Raw genomic sequence first — 22,609 nt, 5'->3', positions numbered from 1 at the left:
AATGTGGTTCTGTTGGCTTGATCAAGCCGTGATCTCCAGCTGTCACTGGAGCAGTTCGCAGCAGAGTGTGAAGCGGCTGGGATGAGAATCAGCACCTCCAAATCTGAGACCATGGTCTCAGTCGGTCCTCTCCCTTAGAGACAGGGTGAGAAGCTCTGTCATTCGGAGGGGGCTCAGAGTAGAGCTGCTGCTCCTCCACATTGAAAGGAGCCATATGAGGTGGCTCAGGCATCTGATTAGGATGCCTGCTGGACGCCTCCCTGGTGAGGTTTTCCGGGCACGTCACATCAGGAGGAGACCCCGGGGACGACACAGGACACGCTGGAGAGACTACATCACTCGGCTGGCCTGGGAAGGCCTCGGGATCCCCTCAGAGGAGCTGGAGGAAGTGGCCGGGGAGAGTGAAATCTGGGCTAAAGCTACTGTCCCCACGAGCCGACCTTGGATAAGCGGACGAAAATGGATGTATGGACGTATTTTCTATTGATATTGATCACGGGTCTATCGCGATACATTTTGATATTGACTTATCACCCAGCCCTACCTTGCTTCACAGTTGAACCAATTCTTGTTTAATGTTTTATGTATGGTAGACTTGTCAACAGAGATGCTGGCATGTGCCAGTGATTTGTGTAAGTCTTCAGGTGACACTCTAGGGTTCTTTTTTTTTTTTTACCTGGGCCCCATTTTAGCTCCGCCCCCCAAAAATGTACACCTGAGATGGTGAACAATTCAGTATAAATTGTTCTCAGTCTTTGCACGCTTTCAGCACTTATCTTCAAACGTATTTATTAACATATGTATTTAGAAACAAATCCTGAAAATGTCTTTAGGGGGTCTTTAAAACTTTCCTTTTTGATAAAGCTTACAGTCAGTGATGACTCAGGCTTGTCCGAGCTCATCTTTTAGTTATGCCGCCTTAGTCTGACTAGACTGCTGGGGATCTTCTATGATGCACCATGCTTCCCTTCCCTCTTCTCTCGATCCTTCTCACTGCATCACCATCCATGTATAATGGGCCATTCCCCTGTGTATGCAAGCTGAGATCACCAAATAGATAGCTCCTTTGGAACAATATCTTTTATAATACTCTTTCGGTGGAGGTTGAATTGAGGTTAATTGTGCATTTAGCAATAAAGACACAGTATACATCCATTTTCCATACTGCGTATCCTCACTAGGGTCGCGGCCGTGCTGGAATCTAGCTCAGCTGACTCTGGGCGGGAGGCGGGGTAAGCCCTGAACTGGTCGCCAGCCAATCACAGATACATTAAACATGTTTTTGCAAACAAAATTGTGCTTTTGATCTTGAAACCTGGAACTAACAACGATGCTTAAATTTCACTTACCTTGTAATTCATGATGTTCAGCTTTCACTGGTGTGTGGGATGAAAGATAAAAATCCACTGGTTTGGGTAAATCCTGCAACGCCTTAGTTACAGATACGCTGCTTGGAAAGGAGACGGTTGAGTTCTGGCTTTTTGTCAGAAGGTGACACTTCTGTAGGGTCTGAGAGAATGCTACAATGGACTGCATGGCGCTGGTGAAGGTGTCATGATGCTGTACAAGTTGGCGAACCCATTTGGACAGATCTAAGATCAAGAAAGCCACATCAGAAAAATAACTTGAAAAACTTTCATCAAATTGAAGTAAATTTGACACAGTGTAGTTTGATGACCCAACTTGTGGCCGGGTTGGCACCGAACCATTTTTTTTTTTTTTTAAGACACGTAACAGAACCACATAAAATATGTTGCATTATTTATTTTTTACTTTGTCAGGAACCTCTTTTTTAAAAGAAAAAAAAGAAAAAATCACAAATTTATAAAATGCTGTGGTTGTAAATGATGGTCCTTCTCTGGTTAGGGTTGCTGCCGACCCCATTGGGCGAAAAAAAAGGTGACAAAGCAATTATAACAGCCAAAACTTATATCACAAGTGCACTGTCAACCAACACACTGACAGCCAGCTCCACCCACAATCATGTGAGATTTAGGGATATTATTTTTGGTGAAAATGAGGGAGAGGACACACAGCAGTATAGCGATGTAGAGTACAATCCAGAAGAGTCAGGCATCTGATGAGGAGGTCACTGGTGGTGTAGCTGCTCCTGCTTAAAGATTCAAGTCTAATAAAGGTAAGATCTGTTGGAGCTCAGTACCTCATGATGTAGTACCTGTAGGTATGTACCTCATGGCAGGGCAGCTGGAATCAAGGTTTGCTGTGGTGAGAATAAGTGATATCAAGAAGTGTTTTGTGATAGTGGACGAACGTTTTGTCCCTTTCCGAGGAAAATACTCCTTCTAGCAATACATGACCAGTAAACCAGGGAAGTGCGGCATAAACAATTTGGGCAGCCTTTAAATCTACAAATTACACAAGTGGCATCCCAGAGGAAAAAACAAGGAAAATGTAACCGTCTGAATATGACGACTGCACTGCAGGGTCACAATATCACCTGTAACAATTTTTTCTCACCAGGTTTGACCTTGGACAAGAGCTTCTCAGAATGAAATTTACCATGCAGCCCTATGGGGGGTACAAGTCAGTGCAAACTGTAGGCCGGTCCCAAGCCCGGATAAATGCAGAGGGTTACGTCAGGAAGGGCATCCGGCTTAAAACTTTGCCAAACAAATATGAGCGTTCATCCAAAGAATTTCATACCGGATCGGTCGCGGCCCGGGTTTACAACGTCTGCCACCGGCGCCGTCAACCTGCAGGGCGCCGTTGGAAATTCAGCTACTGTGGGTCGAAGTCAGAGAAGAATAAGAGGTGGAAAGCGGGTTCTTCGGCAGAAAGAGAAGAGGAAAGCACAGAGCCTAGAACTGAATGTGGGGACTTTGAATGTTGGGACTTTGACAGGAAAATCTTGGGAGTTGGTTGACATGATGATAAGGAGAAAGGTTGATATATTGTGAGTCCAGGAGACCAGGTGGAAAGGCAGTAAGGCGAGAAGTTTAGGGGCACGGTTTAAATTATTTTACCATGGTGTAGATGGGAAGAGAAATGGAGTTGGGGTTATTTTAACAGAAGATTTGGCTAAGAATGTCTTGGAGGTGAAAAGAGTATCAGATCGAGTGATGAGGCTGAAACTTGAAATTGAGGGTGTTATGTGTAATGTGATTAGTGGCTATGCCCCACAGGTAGGCTGCGACCTAGAGGTGAAAGAGAAATTCTGGAAGGAGCTAGACGAAGTAGTTCTGAGCATCCCAGACAGAGAGAGAGTCATAATTGGTGCAGATTGTAATGGACATGTTGGTGAAGGTAATAGGGGTGATGGGTATGTACGGCAACCAGGAAAGAAACTTGGAGGGACACATGGTGGTAGACTTTGCAACAAGGATGCAAATGGCTGCAGTGAACACTTTTTTCCAGAAGAGGCACGAACATAGGGTGACCTACAAGAGCGGAGGTAGAAGCACGCAGGTGGATTACATCTTGTGCAGACGATGTAATCTGAAGTAGGTTACCGACTGTAAGGTAGTGGTAGGGGAGAGTGTGGCTAGACAGCATAGGATGGTGGTGTGTAAGATGACTCTGGTGGTGGGGAGGAAGATTAGGAAGACAAAGTCAGAGAGGAGAACCATGTGGTGGAAGCTGAGACAGGATGAGTGTTGTGAATCTTTTCGAGAAGAGGTGAGACAGGCTCTCGGTGGACGGGAGGAGCTTCCAGAAGACTGGACCACTGCAGCCAAGGTGAACAGAGAGGCAGGCAGGAGAGTACTTGGTGTATCTTCTGGCAGAAAAGGTGAGAAGGAGACTCGGTGGTGGAACCTCACACTACAGGAAACCATACAAGGAAAAAGGTTAGCTAAGAAGAAGTGGGACACTGAGAAGACCGAGGAGAGGCAAAAGGAATACATTGAGATGCGACACAGGGCAAAGGGAGAGGTGGCAAAGGCCAAACAAGAGGCATATGATGACAGGTATGGCAGGTTGGACACTACAGAAGGAGTAAAAGGATCTATACAGGCTGGGCAGACAGAGGGATAGAGATGGGAAGGATGTGCAACAGGTTAGGGTGATTAAGGATAGAGATGGAAATATGTTGACTGGTGCCAGCAGTGTGCTAGCTAGATGGAAAGAATACTTCGAGGAGTTGATGAATGAGGAAAATGAGAGCAAAGGGAGAGTAGAAGAGGCAAGTGTGGTGGACCAGGAAGTGGCAATGATTAGTCAGGGGGAAGTTAGAAAGGCATTAAAGAGGATCAAAAATGGAAAGGGAGTTGGTCCTGATGACATTCCTGTGGAGGTATGGAAGCATCTAGGAGAATTGGTTATGGAGTTTTGTTCAACTCTAGCGTGTGAGAAGATGCCTGAGGAATGGAGGAAAAGTGTGCTGGTGCCCATTTTTAAGAACAAGGGTGATGTGCAGAGCTGTGGGAACTATAGAGGAATAAAGTTGATGAGCCACACAATGAAGTGATGGGAAAGAGTAGTGGAGGCGAAACTCAGGACAGAATTGAGTATTTGCGAGCAACAGTATGGTTTCATGCCAAGAAAGAGTACCACAGATTCATTATTTGCCTTGAGGATGTTGATGGAAAAGTACAGAGAAGGTCAGAAGGAGCTCCATTGTGTCTTTGTAGATCAGGAGAAAGCCTATGACAGAGTACCCAGAAAGGAACTGTGGTACTGCATGCGGAGGTCTGGCGTGGTCGAGAATTATGTTAGAATAATACAGGACATGTACGAGGGCAGCAGAACAGCGGTGAGGTGTGCTATAGGTGTGACAGACGAATTTAAGGTGGACGTGGGACTGCATCAGGGATCGGCCCTGAGCCCCTTCCCTGAGAATATATTTGCATGAATGAGAGGGGTGGTGGGGGAAGAGTGAGGCTACAGGGAGAAGAGATAGCAAGGGTGGAGGACTTTAAACACTTGGGGTCGACAGTCCAGAGCAATGGTGAGTGTGGTCAGGAAGTGAAGAAACGGGTCCGAAGCAGATTGGAACGGTTGGAGGAAGGTGTCAGGTGTGTTATGTGACAGAAGAGTCTCTGCGAGGATGAAGGGCAAAGTCTATAAAACAGTGGTGAGGCCAGCCATGATGTACGGATTAGAGACAGTGGCACTGAAGAGACATCAGGAAGCAGAGCTGGAGGTGGCGGAAATGAAGATGTTGAGGTTCGCTCTCGGAGTGACCGGGTTGGCTAAAATTAGAAATGAGCTCATCAGTGGGACAGCCGAGGTTCGATGTTTTGGAGACAAAGTTAGAGAGAGCAGACTTCGGTGGTTTGGAGACGTCCAGAGGAGAAATAGTGAGTATATTGGTAGAAGGATGATGAGGATGGAGCTGCCAGGCAAGAAAGAGAGCGAGAGGAAGACCAAAGAGAAGGTTGATGGATGTCGTGAGGGAAGACCAGAGGGCAGTTGGTGTTGGAGAGGAGGATGCAGGAGATAGGCTTACATGGAAAAGAATGACGCGCTGTGGCGACCCCTAACGGGACAAGCAGAAAGGAAAAGAAGAAGAAGGGCACAGTGAAAAAAATAAACCTGAGCTGCCTGCTAAAATCTTGCGGGTATAGGCCCACTTTCCTGAAAGTTTGTGTTTACAACCACCACTGTACTGTCACATAGTCCAACACTACAACAACAAAATGACAAACAAAGTGTGTTACTTATGTCTGGTCTTTACACAGATGTAGCTGTGTCATCAGGAAGTGACAAAAAGCCCACAATTACCCTCAACTATAACAAAAAAAAGGAGGAGTGGACAACCTAGATTCTGTAAGATAACTGCCACCAACATTTCCCAGTGAATGATCAGGAGATGCTTGATGTGTCTGCAAATAATGCATTTGTGTTGTGGACCCACATCCACCAAGCGTGGAACGCCACCAACAATAAACATATTAGTAGAAATTATTTATTGAGGAGCTAGGATATTCCCTTGTCAAGCCACACATTGAACGTGAGAACGGTGCCGTGTGACTCAGACGCTGCAGAGCTCAGTTAGCACTCTGTACACATCATCCATGGCAGCAGCCTCCTCAACACCAAACCAGAACAGCCACAGCCGCAACTCCACTCGAACCAACTGATTGTAGAACAAAGAGGTGTCAGGTCTGCCCAAGCAGTCGGGAGGAAAAGACAAATGTGTCGTGCTTCCATTGCAAGAAATATATCGAATAAAAGATTTATTTGCCACACATGCGTCTCATTACAAGCAGACAGATACATGGTCTTGTACAAACAGACTGGTTTGATTTGCTTGATAGTTTTTTTGTTTGTTTGTACGACCTTGAAAATCTATATTTTGTGTTATTACTTGTTCTGCTTTTTTGATTTTTTGTTGTTAAGTTCTATTACTGAACACCATAACACCACTGATGTTACGGTCACAAAATGGCAAAAATAGAAAATTTTTCTAATAACGCTCAGTATTAGGTAACATAACCTTTTCTTTATTTTATTGACTCTCTTGAGGTTCCTTTTGTAATTTTTTTGTTACATTTTAAATCAAGGGATATACTAATACATCGCATTGAATACATTAAAATAAACATTTCAATAGCTAATGACACCTAACAAGGTAAACGAGATGAGAAATTATAGACCATTGTTTTTAGTTTAATTGAAAGATAATTTAAGACACGGTCGAAACCAACCAGTTAAAATTGTTGGTGGGTTGTGAAAGCTGACACAGGATCTGGGTTAAACTCGATGAAGATGCTGTAAATTTACCATTTTACCTTTGATGTACTTGTTTGGATTACTCCTATAACGGTCATCCACTAGAATTAGGGCACCCCAGTCATTTCGGTGACGAATACACCTGAAAGTCATGAAAAGGGCACAGGTAAAACATGCTGTACATTAAATGAGCTTTTTTGGGATTTAAATGACAATACCATATTTACCTTCCCAGGGCCTGGTTTAGAGCGCGGTAAGCCTGAATCTCATACCAGCGATGGCCAGGGAGAAGACCTCTGCTCTTTGAGTGCTGATCATTATACTTCATCTTGAGTTCAACCTGCAACACAACGTTGTTTTCTAAACATTGGAACAATTTCATACAGAAGGTAAGTCAATGTGCTTTACATGATTAAAAGCATTGAAAAACAAAAACAAAAATAATAGCTTACTAAAATTACTCAAAAGAACATACAGTACCAGGGAAATAATTTAAGATCAAGATAATGGCACATACCTTCTCAGTCAAAATCCAGTAAAACACTGATTATTTATATTTTACAATACATTTATAAATATTTAATCTGTCTATTGGAAGTCAAAAATATAATCTTAGCCCTCTGAGTATTATGTTGAGCCCCCCCCCCCCCCAAATTTATTTCATAAATGGGCACATGTATAATTTATGCAGATATGTTAACAACAAAGGCCTGCTACTCTTCGATTTATTTTGAAAGTAAGTTCAACCTTAACACGTACCTGAACAAATACGATGGAGAGTTTAACCTTATCTCACAGACACTGTTTGAGACAGATGCCATGACAAACTGAGTGGTGGAAGAGAAGGAAATCTCTGTAGCATGAGGCCTTCCTCCCCCAAAATAACAGGAATTCTTCCATCCACTGGAATTTGTCAATGCTGGCTGTTAGCGTCAACATTTTGAAATGGACAAGTGAAAAGTTCATCTGCCGTCTGAGGGCTAGCCATGAAGGGCAGGTAACTGAACAACGCTATAACTACTTTTGACAGGTATTATTTGTCCGCCCAGAGCCACCAAAGAGATGTGACAGGTACAGCATGTTCCTTCATGTGCATGACACAAAGTCAATCTAGCATGGCTCGCCTTTGTTCAAACAAAGTTCGACCAAATTCAAATTGTTGCCAAAAAAGTTAAGACGAAGATCAAGCAGAGCTGAAGTACAGAAAGCAGCACATTGTATAGACCTGGCCTTGTGGAAAAACACAAAATCACATGCATTGTCAACACAAAGTGATTCTCTTGAACAATCCAATAAATGTCATAAGAAGTCCTGCTAAATGCTTGCGTTTGCCATGTACCGCATACGACAGCTGAGCAATGGAAAAAAAGCAACTTCTAAACCTGCAGCTCCTGCACAAAAGGCCAGAAGCCCAAAGGGATTATGTCATCCAAATCCAATCCTGACCCATTTTAGCATTCTGCCTGCTAACAAACCTGGGCTGTACACTGTCATCTTCCAATCTAACATGACAGGTAACATATGTGAAAAAGCCAATTCTGGCTCGAAGCAAATCTCACAATGTGCAAAGAAACCACAAGCTAGAAGGGATTACTTAAAATGTCAAGAGATCACCCGCTTCTTTTGGCCTTGTCCTCTAGAGTAACCCGTTCATCCTGCAAAATATATTTTTCTATTATTAGGCATGGCTGTCAACAAAGCACATTTAAAAAACTATTTTAAACTGGACTTTGGAGGTGGTGGGTGGGAGGTGGATTTTGAGGTAGATGTGTCTGCCTCTAGCAGTTTGGGGCATCTGGTGTCCCTGACATTGGTGAGAGCCTCATTTGTTACTGAAAAGAACTGACATCGGTATGACTCATTAGCTCATTCCCTGCCAATGCCATCCATAGACGTCATTAAGAATCCATCTATTCCCTGCCAATGCCGTCAAAAGACGTCAATGGCGGGTTTTTTTTTTAATGGGGATGGGAGGGGGAGGGTCTTGTGCAGTTTATGTGTGACCGTCAAGCCTCTGGATAACTGCAATGAGAAGACAATGTATCGTGCAAACATATTGGCAAAAAAGAGAAAAGACAAAATAAATTTATATTAAAAAAAAAAAAAAAAAAAAAAAAAAAAAAAAAACTTTCAGTACTCGAAATGTATTGCGCCAAGACAAGAAAAATATTCCTGCGACTGACAGGAATGACACCTTAGATCATATGTCTCAAACTCAGGCCCGGGGACCAAATTTGGCCCACAATGTAATTATATTTGGCCCGCAAGACCGTATCAAATGTGTATTAGAGCTGGCCCGCCACTATATAGCACAGGCACCACTCATATTACAAATCCCGGAATGCTTTGCTGGTGTGTTGGCTCATCAGTCTAGACCCGCGAGCGCCCCTTCCCTTTCTGTTGCAATCGTTAGTAACTATGCTACCAGTCTCCTCGAGCAAATTTACACTTCTCCTTCCCAAAAATGGCCAAGCGAAAGACGGAAAACGGTTAACTTCCAAAACAGGCAGACTGTCTTTTCACTAAAGTAAAAGACAGAACCTCTTTGTCGTATATTCAACATAATTGAATAATGTTTTTTTTAATGCCCTTTATCAACTCCTAGGCAGGGACTGTTAATAGTTTGAAGTTCGTGTTTTTATTGAAGGACATTCGTATTTGTTGGGGTTGTTTTGTTGTTGGCCTTTGAAAAAAGATTTACATCAAAAAGACATGTAGTTGGAGATAGATAAATAGAAGATGGAGAGACAGAAGAATTATTGAAATACAAAACAGCAAACAAATACCACTGATGTATTTTATCGCAAATTTGATTTCTTGTGTTAATAATCTTAAAGTTTGTTCATTCCAGATTCAGTGTTTAAGCAAAATTTAAGTTTGTTGTCATATGATGAACTTTAACGCTACATTTCTGCAGAGAAGGGAAACATGCATATCGCAGCGATTTTTCATTAAATATTGAGTTCGGCCCGCGACGTTTTCCCAATTTTAAATTTTGGCCCACCGTGAATTTGAGTTTGACACCCCTGCCTAACATCATGCGGGGGAATAAAGCATGACGCTCCGAGCCAATCGCTTTGTTGCAAAGCTATCGCCCAAAATGCCGGCCCATACATATGGCGAGATGCTCTCGGCCGCTGCCGACCAGGATTTTAATAAATGGGATTCGGAATCGTCAGATCGTGAACTCCCTTTTGGATAGCCAGCCGAGCTTCATCCCGAGCTTCAGCCGACGAAGACTAAGGTAACTCGTTTAGAGCTCGCGTTAGCTACATTTAGTGAGTGAAACACGCTCCTTCAATCCTTGTTACATAAAAACATAATTTAGTCCCATGAGTTCACGTTACTATGTAACATCTGTTGCCAGTACTGATTTGAATTTTGCATTTACCGCTCGCCCATCTTGCAGGAATTCAACACCCGTGAGTCGAATGTCTTTTAGGATTGCGTCGAAGAAAAGTAGTGTTTGTTTTTTCACCCTTGCAATAAATAATCATCAATAAAACATATTCTCCAGTAATCGTATGTATTTTTTAAAATTCGACTCCCATTCCAGTTCGCAGTGCAGACAAGAAGGTAATTGACTTTTTTTTTCTCCACGTCCCACGACAGCAATTTTTAAGTATTTGTATAGTAATAGTTATATTTCTAAACTGCACAGGTTGTGCTTCGAGCAAAGGTAGGGACTGGCTTCAAGGAGAATGACAACCACACAAGATCCCATTCACTGCCACAGAAGAATAAAATCCAGATGTGGATAAAGCTTTGCTACATTTTATACGCAAGGTAATAAAAACCTGGACTATTGAACAAATGGGAGAGGAGGAGAATTTGGAGGAAGAAAGTGCAAGTGTGGGAGCCCCATTTGTTCATGCATTTTTGTCTAAAGTAAATTCTGTACATAGTTATACTTTCTCAGTGTTGTTTGTTGTTGTTCAGATGTTTGAGATTTTCACTCAAGAAAAAAAATATTGGTGTCAAATTCATTGTTTTGCTCGATGTGTCTGCTTTCACAAAAAGGCTGTTTTTTGTTTCCTCCAGAAACAGATTTGGCTGAAAGTAGACTGCTGATTACTAAAGAACGGTATAAACTTTTTTTTCTGATGAAAAGAAGAGAGTCTGATCTTTCTTTTGGTGTATTGATGTATATTTTAAATTGTACTACTATGTTGTGGAAGACCCCAACCTGGGACTGGAGTTGAGAATTACCAGTAGCTATGAACTCAGATCATATCAGCTGCAAGCTTGTAACTATGTCAGATTGCATTGTCCCTGTCAAATCATCATCTTTTCCTTTCGGCTTGTCCCGTTAGGAGTCGCCACAGCGTCTCATCCTTTTCCAGGTCAGCCTATCTCCTGCATCCTCCTCTCGAACACCAACTGCCCTCATGTCTTCCCTCACGACATCCATCAACCTTCTCTTTGGTCTTCCTCTCGCTCTCTTGCCTGGCAGCTCCATCCTCATCACCCGTCAGTATACTCACTATCTCCTCTGGACGTGTCCGAACCATTGAAGTCTGCTCTCTCTAACTTTGTCTCCAAAACATCTAATCTGTAGCCTCATTCTTCTTCCTCCACCCCTCTCCCCTCTCTCTATTCTTACTTCGGCTAATCTTCAATCCTCTGCTCCACCTTTCTAACTGTTCCTCCACCTACTCCCTGCTTTCACTGCAGATCACAATGTCATCTGCGAACATCATGGTCCAAGGGGACTCCAGTCTAACCTCTTCTTCAGCCTATCCACCACCACTGCAAACAGGAAGGGGCTCAGGGCTGATCCCTGATGCAGTCCCACCTCCACCTTAAACACGTTTGTCACACCTAAAGCACACCTCACCACTGTTCTGCTGCCCTCATACATGTCCTGTACTATTCTAACATAATTCTCTGCCACTCCAGACTTCCGCATGCAGTACCACAGTTCCTCTCTGGGTACTCTATCATAGGGTTTCTCTAGATCTACAAAGACATAATTTACAGTTGCTCCTTCTGACCTTCTCTGTACTTCTCCATCAACACCCTCAAGGCAAATAATGCATCTGTGGTACTCTTTCTAGGCATGAAACCATATTATTGCTCGCAAATACTCACTTCTGTCCTGAGTCTAGCCTCCACTACTCTTTCCCATAACTTCATTGTGTGGTGGTCTCTGTCTTACTGCTGTGTGGCGGTCTCTGTCTTACCGCTTCCCGAAAAGTCGCACAACACTCTTCCTTTCTCCCCTTCAACCACATGGTTCTTCCTCCCCTCATTTTACACAGTCAGTCAGTAACCTCCTTCAGATTAAATCATCTGCACAAGATGTAATCCACCTGCGTGCTTCTACTTCAGCTCTTGTAGATCAACCTATGTTCATGCCTCTTCTGGAAGAAAGTGTTCACTACAGCCATTTCCATCCTTTTTGCAAAGTCTACCACAATCTGTCCCTTGAGGTTCCTTACCTGGATGCCGAACGTACCCATCACTTCTTCCATCTCCTGGATGAATATACGGACACTGTCACATCCTATATCAGTTTCTGTGAAGAGGTGTGTGTACCAACAAAGTAATTTCACATGTTCAATAACAACAAACCGTGGTTCACTGCCATACTTAAGCAACTTCTCCAGGCTAAAGAGGATGCATATCGAAGTGGGGATAGGGCCCTGTATAATCACATTCAAAACCAGCTAAAGAAATTACCATTGCAAAAAGAAACTATGCAGTAAAGTTAGAAAAACAGTTCACTGCTAACGACTCTAACCAGTCTGGCATGCATTAAAATCGCTAACCAATTACAAGCGACAAACCCATAAAGCTGAGAACAATAAAAGACTAGCCGACGACTTGAACACCTTCTACTGCAGATTTGAAAAGGACACTTTTCAAGAGCATGCAAAATCCTCTCGGACCCTCCACATCCTGGTCACCGCCTCTTCCAGCTCATTCCCTCAGGTAGGCGCTATCGAACAATGCAAACTAAAACAAGCAGACATTCCAACAGCTTCTTCCCTCTTGCAACATGCTACCAATCTTTTGTCTTGAGTTTGTTGTCACATTTCTGTGGGGCCAGTTATATATTACTCGTGCACTCACTGCAGTCGTCTCACCACGCTGCACTATTTGCATATCTGTTGTTGACCAATACTCGCCACTCATGTGCCTGAGTAGCATCTGCAACATTTCGATATTGTCCCAGATTACCGCACTACTAGTCACTTTAAACTGCATACATTTCTTGAAGTCTCGGCGCCCTTTGCACAGTCATTGAAGAATCAGAATAATCTTTATTTGCGAAGTATGTCCCAAAAAATGGTTCTATTTGTCATTTCAAACTGCTCTAATTGCTAGAGGACTCTGCATCTTTTTGCACAATTGTCAAACAAAAAATTTAAAAATTGTACCAGCATTACCACATTACTAGTAACCTTGTATTGCTCAGTGACTGCGTTTTTTATGTCTTTATGTCTCACAAGTATTCTGTGTCAATTGACTGTCTGTTGTCGTACTAGAGCGGCTCCAACTCCCGGAGACAAATTCCTTGTGTGTTTTTGACATACTTGGCAAATAAAGATGATTCTGATTCCTCTTCCCATCTCCACCATACTAAAATAATTTGAACCCTGCCACTTAAATTCTAGCCTAACTGCCTTGACACCTGCTCTCCTGGACACAATATAATCAACCTTTCTCCTAATCATTATGTCCACCAACTCCCGAGTTTTTCCTGTCATAGTCCCAACATTCAGCTCTAGGCTTTCCTCTTCTCTTTCTACCAAAGAACCCGCTTTCCACCTCTGCTTTGTCTCTGACCTACAGGAGCTAAATCTCCACCGGCGCCTTGTAGGTTAAGGTGCCAGTGGCGGATGTTGTTAACCCGGGCCACGACCGATCCGATATGGAATTCTTTAGTTGAACACTCATATTTGTTTGGCCAAATTTTTAAGCCGGACGCCCTTCCTGACGCAACTCTCTGCATTTATCCGGGCTTGGCACCGAACTACAGTTTGCACTGGCTTGTGCCCTCCATAGTGCTGTATTGCATATGTAACAGACCAAGACCTACTAAAAAGTCTCTCGGAGCCATACCCTAAACCCAACAGGAAGTCCGCCATTTTTATTTACTTTCAAATTCTGATCTGTTTTTTCCCCTTTTACAGTTGTCATATTTTTACAAACTCTTCCCACAGATTTTTTCCAATTGATTTCAAACTTTGGGTGTCACATCTACAAATTTAAAAATCAACGGTTCTCACACTACGTGTCACCTACGGCTACAAAAATTGGGAGGCATGTGTATCACCTTGAGACGTACAAAAAGAAAAGTCAGCAGAAGCCATACAATGCATCTGGAATGTATTCAAAGCGCTTCACTTTTTTCACATTTTGTGACGTTATAGCTTCATTCCAAAATTGAATAAATATTTTTTTTCCTCTCACAATTCTACACACTTTTTGGGGAAAGTTTTGCAGATTAATTAAAAATAAAAAAACTAAGAAATCATGTGCACATACAGTGTTCCCAGCCTTTGCCACGAAGCTCAAAATTGGATTCAGGTGCATCATGTTTCCACTGATCATTCTTGAGCGGTTCCTACAATTGGAGTCCACCTGTGGTAAATTCAGTTGATTGGACATGATTTGGAAAAGGACACACGTCTATTTAAGGTCCCTAAGGTGACAGTGCATGTCAGAGCACAAACCAAGCATGAAGTCAAAGGAATTGTCTGGAGCCCTCGGAAACAGGATTGCCCTGAGGCACAAATCTGGGGAAGGGTACAGAAACATTTCTGCTGCTTTAAAGGTTCCAATGAGCGCAGTGGCCTCCATCATCCGTAAATGGAAGAAATTCCAAACCACCAGGACTCTTCCTACAGCTGGCCGCCTGTTTAAACTTACCAAAGCCACCTGAATGATTCTCAGACCATGAGAAATTCTCTGGTCTGATGATAAAAAAAGATTGAACTCTTTGCCGTGAAAGCCATGCGTCATGTTTGGAGGAAACCAGGCACAGCTCATCACCTGACCAATACCATCCCTACAGTGAAGCATGGTGGTGGCAGCATCATGCTGTGGAGATGTTTTTCAGTGGTAGAAAGTGGGAGACTAGTCAGGATTGAAGGAAAGATGAATGCAGCAATGTACAGAGAAATCCTGGATGAAAACCTGCTCCGGAGTGGTCAGGACCTCAGACTGGGGCGAAGGTTTACATTCCAACAAGATAACGACCCTAAGCACACAGCTGAGACAACGAAGGAGTGGCTTCAAGACAACTCTGTGAATGTCCTTAAGTGCCCCTGCCAGAGCACAGACTTGAATCCGATTGAACATCTCTGGAGAGATCTGAAAATGGCTGTGCACCGACACTCCCCATCCAACCTGATGGAGCTTGAGAGGTGCCGCAAAGAGGAATGGGCAAAACTGCCCAAACAAAGGTGTGCCAAGCTTGTGGCATCATATTTAAAAATAGTTGAGGGTGTAATTACTGCCAAAGGTGCATCAACGAAGTATTCACAGCAAAGGCTGTGAATACTTATGTACATATGATGTCTTAGATTCCATTCCATTTTCAACACCGCTTATCCTGGTTAGGGTCGCGGGGCGCTGGAGCCTATCCCAGCTGACTACGGGCGAAAGGCGGACTACACCCTGAACTGGTCGCCAGCAGAAAATTAAAAAAACAAGTTTTTCACATTGTCATTATGGGGTGTTGTTTGGAGAATTTTGAGAATACAATGAATTTATTCCATCTTGAGATGAGGCTGTAACATAAAATGTAAAAAAAAAAAAAAAAAAAAAAAAAAGTGAAGCGCTGTGAATACTTTTCGGATGCACTGTATCCTAAAATGAAAAGGAAGAGAGCTTTGATTTTTGGAAAATACAATTTTGGACCTTTTTGGATCATTTTTTCCACATTTACAGCCCTCATTCTCATACTTTTGCGAACTTCTACGACAGCTTTCATCCAATTGACTTCAAACTTGGTGTGTAGCATCTCCAGTCATCGGACATTAAAAGTTGTCAAAAGCTTTTAATTTTGCCATACTACATGAGGGGTTGGGCATCAAATTTAGCAAATCAAATTTTCTTTGCCACAAAACGGGAAATGCTGAATAAAATCCCTGCACATGCTCCAAAACAATCCCAAACTTCACGTTTCATTAAAGTCACACCCTGAACACATCTGTATGACAATATTTTGCAATACATATAGCACCACCTAGTGGTGACAACAAATATCTTCCTTCCCATTTGAATGTACTGTGCACATTGAGCAGATCCACCTAAAATTGTCAGAAGCCTCAAGACGATCATGCTTTTTTGAAAAGTTCTGTTGGCTTCATCAAGCTGTGACCTCCAACTCTCACTGGAGCAGTTCGCAGGCGAGTGTGAAGCGGCTGGGATGAGAATCAGCACCTCCAAATCTGAGAGCATGGTCCTCAGTCGGAAAAGGGTGGCGTGCCCTCTCCAAGTCGGGGATGAGATCCTGCCCCAAGTGGAGGAGTTCAAGTATCTTGGGGTCTTGTTCACGACTGATGGAAGAATGGAACGGGAGATAGACAGGCGGCGGATAGGTGCAGCGTCTGCAATGATGTGGACTTTGTATCGGTCCGTTGTGGTAAAGAAGGAGCTAAGCCGAAAGGCGAAGCTCTCAATTTACCGGTCGATCTTCATTCCTACCATCACCTATGGTCACGAGCTGTGGGTCATGACCGAAAGAACATGATCCGGCCGAAATGAGTTTTCTCCGCAGGGTGTCCGGGCTCTCCCTTAGAGATAGAGCCGCTGCTCCTCCACATTGAGAGGAGCCAGATGTGGTGCCTGGGGCAATCTGATTTGGATGCCTCCCGGACGCCTCCCTGGTGAGGTGTTCCGGGCACGTCCCACCGGGAGGAGACCCCAGGGACGGCCCAGGACAAACTGGAGAGACTACGTCTCTCGGCTGGCCTGTGAATGCCTCGGGATCCCCCCGGAAGAGCTGGATGAAGTGGCTGGGGAGCGGGAAGTCTGGGCGTCCTTGCTAAAGCTACTGCTCCCGCGACCCGACCCGGATAAGCGGTAGAAAATGGATGGATGATTCCGTGAATGTTTGTCCCGGTTCGATGTCCAACCTTAAATATTATCCACGCAATATTTTCATGACTTTTCTATAGCGTTACAGAAAATTTCATTTTCCCTTAACTTCTCAAGGACCTGGAAAATGCATTTTGGACTTCTATAACTTTTCCAGGTTTTTCATGACCATGCGAATCCTTTTTCAGTCCAGAACTATAAAATAAGCGCCAATGTTATGATTCTATTCTATGATTCTATTCTAGTATCAGAGTATCATTTAGTGCCAAGAACGTGTTTTAATGTTTATTTATGATTATTTTTTTTCACGGGAAGGGCTGTAGGAGACTCTCACTGGATTGTCATTGTCAAACTTGCAAACAATGTTAATGAGGCAGAAACACCAGCAGAGCGCAGTGATGCACCATTTTAGAATCAAGAGCAAACCAGTTTTCTCTGTCCCACCCACGTCACAACCAGGAAATGGCTGCCATCGCCTGCTGTCAGTCGGAGTTGAAGCATTTTCCACTTGAACAGATAATGTATATGTATGGAGCAGTGACTCCCAGCCAGTGTGCCGGGGCACAGTGTGCCATGAGCGCTCTTCAGGTGTGCCGTGGGAAATTATAAAATTTTACTTAATTGCTCATAAAATTATTTATTTACAAGAAATAATGTATCTTTGTTCCTCTATTTATGGCAGTGAGGCATAGTGACAGACAGATCAAATAAATGGTCTCCTATTAGTTGGCAGGAAGTTCATACAGTAAATAATGTATCAACTTTTTGTGACATTTTGGTTGTTGGTGTGCCATGACATTTTTCAATTGTAAAATATGTGCCTTGGCTCCATAAAGGTTGCAAATCACTGGTATAGAGTTTGCAATGTACGTGTTGTGGTAGACAGCAGAATAATGTGCGTGTTATAATTGTGACACAACAGAGATCTGGACATATGTGCGAAGCATGTTCATCATATATAATGGAGCCTCTTAACAATAAGAGTAGAATCTAACTTTTTTTTTCTGGCGTAAGAAGGGAATCTATTCTTTTATTTGGTACATTCGGTGTCTTGAAAAATCCGTCAAAATGCTATAAAATGGCCGGCACTGTAGGGATTGTTTTTCGGAAAACAGCTGGCATTGAATGAGTTTTTAAATGCATCATAGACAAAGAGCAATAGTTCATCACCCACTACTTACCTGGAGGTCTTTAATATTTGGGAAGGGGATCCCAATAGTGATCACTGCTCTTGCATTGTCATCTGTGAAGTCTAGTCCTTCGCTCACTTTTCCCCGACACACAGCCATCAGGAGGGCACCATCTATGGCAACACAACCGAGAGAGAAAGATTTTGCACTTTAAAGAAGAAGCATTTTGCTTTGATGGCTGTCGAGGCCATCACTGACTCCACCTTTCAGCTCGAGGGTTGCAGCACTATTTGTGTGCCCCTTTCACTCGGACAGGTACATGACGTGTCTGTATGGTGTACAACACAAATACTGTATACAGCAGAGAGTGGGTAGAATTCCCCCTTGAGAGAACAAAATGAGTACAGACAAATAATATCTCACCTCTTTTCTCACAGGATTTAATTGCGTTGTAGTAAGCCTGAAGTAGTCCATCAAAATCACCCTTGCCGCCACCACGAGGCTCTGTTATCACTTTCTTTTGTTTGTCAAGTTTCTCCCAAACACCAGTGATGTTCCATCGATCCCGCAGCTTATCCAGCATCTGAATCAATCAGTAGCATCACATTGGAAATGGTAGTGCGTAAATGGGCTTTTCTACCTCAAGGTACTCGAAGCGCTTTAACACGGTCTTATCATTCACCAACTGATGATGCAGCATCAGGAGCAACTGTGGGTTCAGTATCTTGTGAAAGGACACTTCGAAATGGTCACAAGCGCTGAGAATCGAACCCACAACCTTGGTTGTGATGACTACTTTATGACAAACAGAGTTTTTTTTGTTGATTTTGATTTTTTGAATAAGTAGAATTCGCACACACACTTAAAAAAAAATTATATATATATGTACATATGTACACACACACCGTCGGTGTATACACACACACACACAGTGGGTACGGAAAGCATTCAGACCCCCTTAACATTTTCACTCTGTTATATTGCAGCCATTTGCTAAAATCATTTAAGTTAATGTTTTCCTCATTAATGTGCACACAGCACCTCATACTGACAGAAAAAAAAAACAGAATTGTTGAATTTTTGGCGGATTTATTAAAAAACAAAAACTGAAATATCACACAGCCATTAAGTTCTGAGACCCTTTGCTCAGTATTTAGTAGAAGTACTCTTTTGAGGTAATAACGCCATGAGTTTTTTTGGGGAATGATGCAACAAGTTTTTCACACCTGGATTTGGGGATCCTCTGCCATTCCTCCTTGCAGAACCTCTCTCCAGTTATGTCAGGTTGGGTGGTGAACGTTGGTGGACAGCCATTTTCTGGTCTCTACAGAGATGCTCAATTGGTATTAAGTCAGGGCTCTAGCTGGGCCATTCAAGAACATTCACGGAGTTGTTCTGAGGCCCCTCTTTCATTATTTTAGCTGTAAGCTTAGGATCATTGTCTTGTAGGAAGGTGAACCTGCGGTCCAGTCTGAGGTCCTGAGCACTCTGGAGAAGGTTTTCGTTTAGGAGATCCCTGTACTTGGCTGCATTCATCTTTCCTTCGATTGCAACTAGTCTTCCTGTCCCTGCAGCTGAAAAACACCCCCACAGCATGATGCTGCCACCACCATGTTTCACTGTTGGGACTGTATTGGACAGATGATGAGCAGTGCCTGGTTTTCTCCACACATACCGCTGAGAATTAAGGCCAAAAAGTTCTATCGTGGTCTCATCAGACCAGAGAATCGTATTTCACACCAGCCTGGAGTCCTTCAGGTGTTTTTTTTTTATCAAACTCCATTGCAGGCTTTCATGTTTCTTGCACTGAGGAGAGGCTTCTGCCGGGCCACTCTGCCATAAAGCCCCGACTGGTGGAGGGCTGCAGTGATAGTTGACTTTCTCGAAGATTCTAACATCTCCCGACTGCATCTCTGGAGCTCAGCCACAGTGATCTTTGGGTTCTTCTTTACCTTTCTCACCAAGGCTCTTCTCCCCCGATTGCTCATTTTGGCCAGACGGCCAGCTCTAGGAAGGGTTCTGATCGTCCCAAACGTCTTCCACTTAAGGATTATGGAGGCCACTGTGCTCTTAGGAACCTTAAGTGCAGCAGAAATTGTTTTTGTAACCTTGGCCAGATCTGTGCCTTGCCACAATTCTGTCTCTGAGCTCTTCAGGCAGTTTCTTTGACCTCACGATTCTCATTTGCTCCGACATGCACTGTGAGCTGGAAGGTCTGATATCGACAGGTGTGTGGCTTTCCTCAGCAAGTCCAATCAGTATAATCAAACACAGCTGGACTCCAATGAAGGTGTAGAACCATCTCAAGGATAATCAGAAGAAATGGACAGCACCCGAGTTAAATATGAGCGTCACAGCAACGGGTCTGAATACTTATGGCCGTGTGATATGTCTTGTTTTTCTTTTTTAATAAATCTGAAAACATTTCTACAATTGAGTTTCTTTCTGTCAATATGGGGTGCTGTTTGTACATTAATGAGGAAAAAAAATACTGAAATAATTTTAGCAAATGGAGGAATGGCAGAGGATCCCCAAATCCAGGTGTGAAAAACGTGTTGGATCATTCCCAAGTATTTGTTTATTTTTACATAATTTTGGCTTCAAGCTCATACAACCCACAAAATCAGGAAGTCAAAAAATTTTAACACTGTGAAGAAAGGTGTGTGAAGTACTTCTCAGGTTTTGGAGAAAAAAAAGAGAAACAAATCAGGGTCACATTAAATCAATCAAAATATGGTACTTTCAAAACGATATGAAACGTTTTGAAAGTACCGTCTTCAAATCTTGAATGTTACTTGAGTTTCAGTTCTTCCCATAGATTTCCAATTGGATTCAAGTCAGGTGATTGACTGGCCCATTCTATCAGCTTTTTTTTTTTTTTTCTCTTTCTTTGAAACCAATTGAGAGTTTCCTTGGCAGTATGTTTTGGATCATTATACTGCTGAAATGTCCACCCTCATTTCATTTTCATCATTCTCGTAGATGGCAGCAGATTTTTGTCAAGAATGCCTCGGTACATTTACCCATTCATCCTTCCTTCAATAATGTGACGTTTAACAGTACCATTTGCTGAAAAGCAGCCCCACACCACCATGTTCCCACCTCCGAACTTCACTGTTGGTATGGTGTTTTTAGGGTGATGTGCAGTGCCATTTATCCTCCAAACGTGGTTTGCATTATGGCATCCAAAGAGTTCAACTTTGCCGTCATTAGACCAGACTATATTCTCCCAGTATATAACTGGCCTGTCCAAATGTTCAGCAAACTTTAAACGAGCTTTGACATGCTTTTTTTCCAGGAATGGGGTCTTGAGTGGCGAGCGTGGATACAGGCCATGGCGGCGGAGTATATTACTCACAGTTTTCCTTGTGACAACCGTACCTGATGATTCAAGGTCTTTTTGAAGCTCTCCACAGGTGGTCACTGTCTCTTGCACAACTCTTCTGATTATTCTTTGCACTCCTCTGTCAGAAATCTTGCAAGGAGCACCTGATCGAGGCAAATTTATGGTGGTATGATTGGCTTTCCACTTATGTATTATGGGCCCAATCGTGCTCACTGGAACATTCAGAAGCTTAGATATGCGCCTGTAACCAATACCATCGTTATGTTTTGCAACAATTACTTTGCGATGCTCTTAAGCTCTTACTCATCATGAGATGTGTCTTGACGCACACCTTGGCAATGAGACCTTTTTGTCGGCCATCAATTGGGACTGAACCAGTTGATATTCATTTGCACCGACAAACCGCTGGATTGCTGTTTGATTATTGATAGATTTTAGGTGCTGTCTTGGCTTTCCATGCCATTTTTCACCTCCTTTTCTTCATGTGTTCAATACTTTTTCCCTGTGTAATTTCACATTTTTACACACAACTTAATTTCTGATCTTATTTGTTCTACTTTATTTGTTTGTATGGATTACCTGGGTTGTTCCCAACATGTGGTGAAATTTTCAGGTCAATAGTTCAATACTTATTTCAGCCGCTGTACATTTGCCCAAGGGAATGTTAAAAATCAGAATCAGAATCATCTTTATTTGCCAAGTATGTCCAAAACACACAAGGAATTTGTCTCCGGTAGTTGGAGCCGCTCTAGTACAACAAACAGTCAATTTACAGAACACTTTGGGGACATAAAGACATTGACAAAAAACAATTGTGCAAAAAGATGCAGAGTCCTCTAGCACTTAGAGCAGTTCGAACGACTAATATTGCAATAGTCCGGTGCAATGACCATTGTGCAAAGGGCGCTGAGACTTCAAGGAGTGTATGCGGTTTAAAGTGACGAGTAGTGCGATCATCTGGGACAATGTCGGTTGTGCAAATGTTACAGATACTCCTCAATCAGTGTGCAAATGGAGCAGATGCTACTCTGGCATGAGTGGCCAGTATATGCAAATAGTGCAGCATGGCGAGACAACTACAGTGAGTGCACGAGTAATACATAATTGGCCCCACAGAAATGTGACAACGAACTCAAGTCAAAAAATTGCCAGCTTGTTGTAATGGAATTATAGGTTAGGTGTTTAAGAAGTTGATCGCAAGAGGGAAGAAGCTGTTGGAATGTCTACTAGTTCTAGTTTGCGTTGATCGGTAGCGCCTACCTGAGGGAAGGAGCTGGAAGAGCTGGTGACCGGGGTGCAGACGGTCCGAGAGGATTTTGCACGCCCTTGTCTTAGTTCTGGCAGCGTGCAAGTCCTCAATGGTGGGTAGGGGGGTACCGACAATCCTTTCAGCAGTTTTGATTGTCCGTTGCAGTCGGAGTTTGTCCTTTTTTGTAGCAGCACCAAA

The 22,609-nt window shown here is 43.1% G+C and overlaps 1 protein-coding gene across 4 annotated transcripts in view; it reads right to left on the bottom strand.

The window, feature by feature from the left end:
• brip1 (BRCA1 interacting helicase 1) overlaps positions 1 to 22,609 on the bottom strand; it is an 87,096-nt gene that overhangs the window by 5,180 nt on the left and 59,307 nt on the right. For all 4 annotated transcript variants that reach the window (XM_061681635.1, XM_061681636.1, XM_061681638.1 and 1 more), the window contains 5 exons: positions 18,240 to 18,399; positions 17,868 to 17,989; positions 6,861 to 6,973; positions 6,693 to 6,775; positions 1,350 to 1,592 (listed from right to left, as the gene is read on the bottom strand). In XM_061681635.1, coding sequence (XP_061537619.1) covers positions 1,350 to 1,592; positions 6,693 to 6,775; positions 6,861 to 6,973; positions 17,868 to 17,989; positions 18,240 to 18,399 — 721 coding nt within the window. The remainder of the gene's footprint in view (positions 1 to 1,349; positions 1,593 to 6,692; positions 6,776 to 6,860; positions 6,974 to 17,867; positions 17,990 to 18,239; positions 18,400 to 22,609) is intronic.

The sequence above is a fragment of the Phycodurus eques genome, chromosome 7 (genome assembly GCF_024500275.1).
Source record: "Phycodurus eques isolate BA_2022a chromosome 7, UOR_Pequ_1.1, whole genome shotgun sequence".
In the NCBI taxonomy this organism is placed as follows: Eukaryota; Metazoa; Chordata; class Actinopteri; order Syngnathiformes; family Syngnathidae; genus Phycodurus; species Phycodurus eques.
This window is presented reverse-complemented; position numbering and strand designations above follow the sequence as displayed.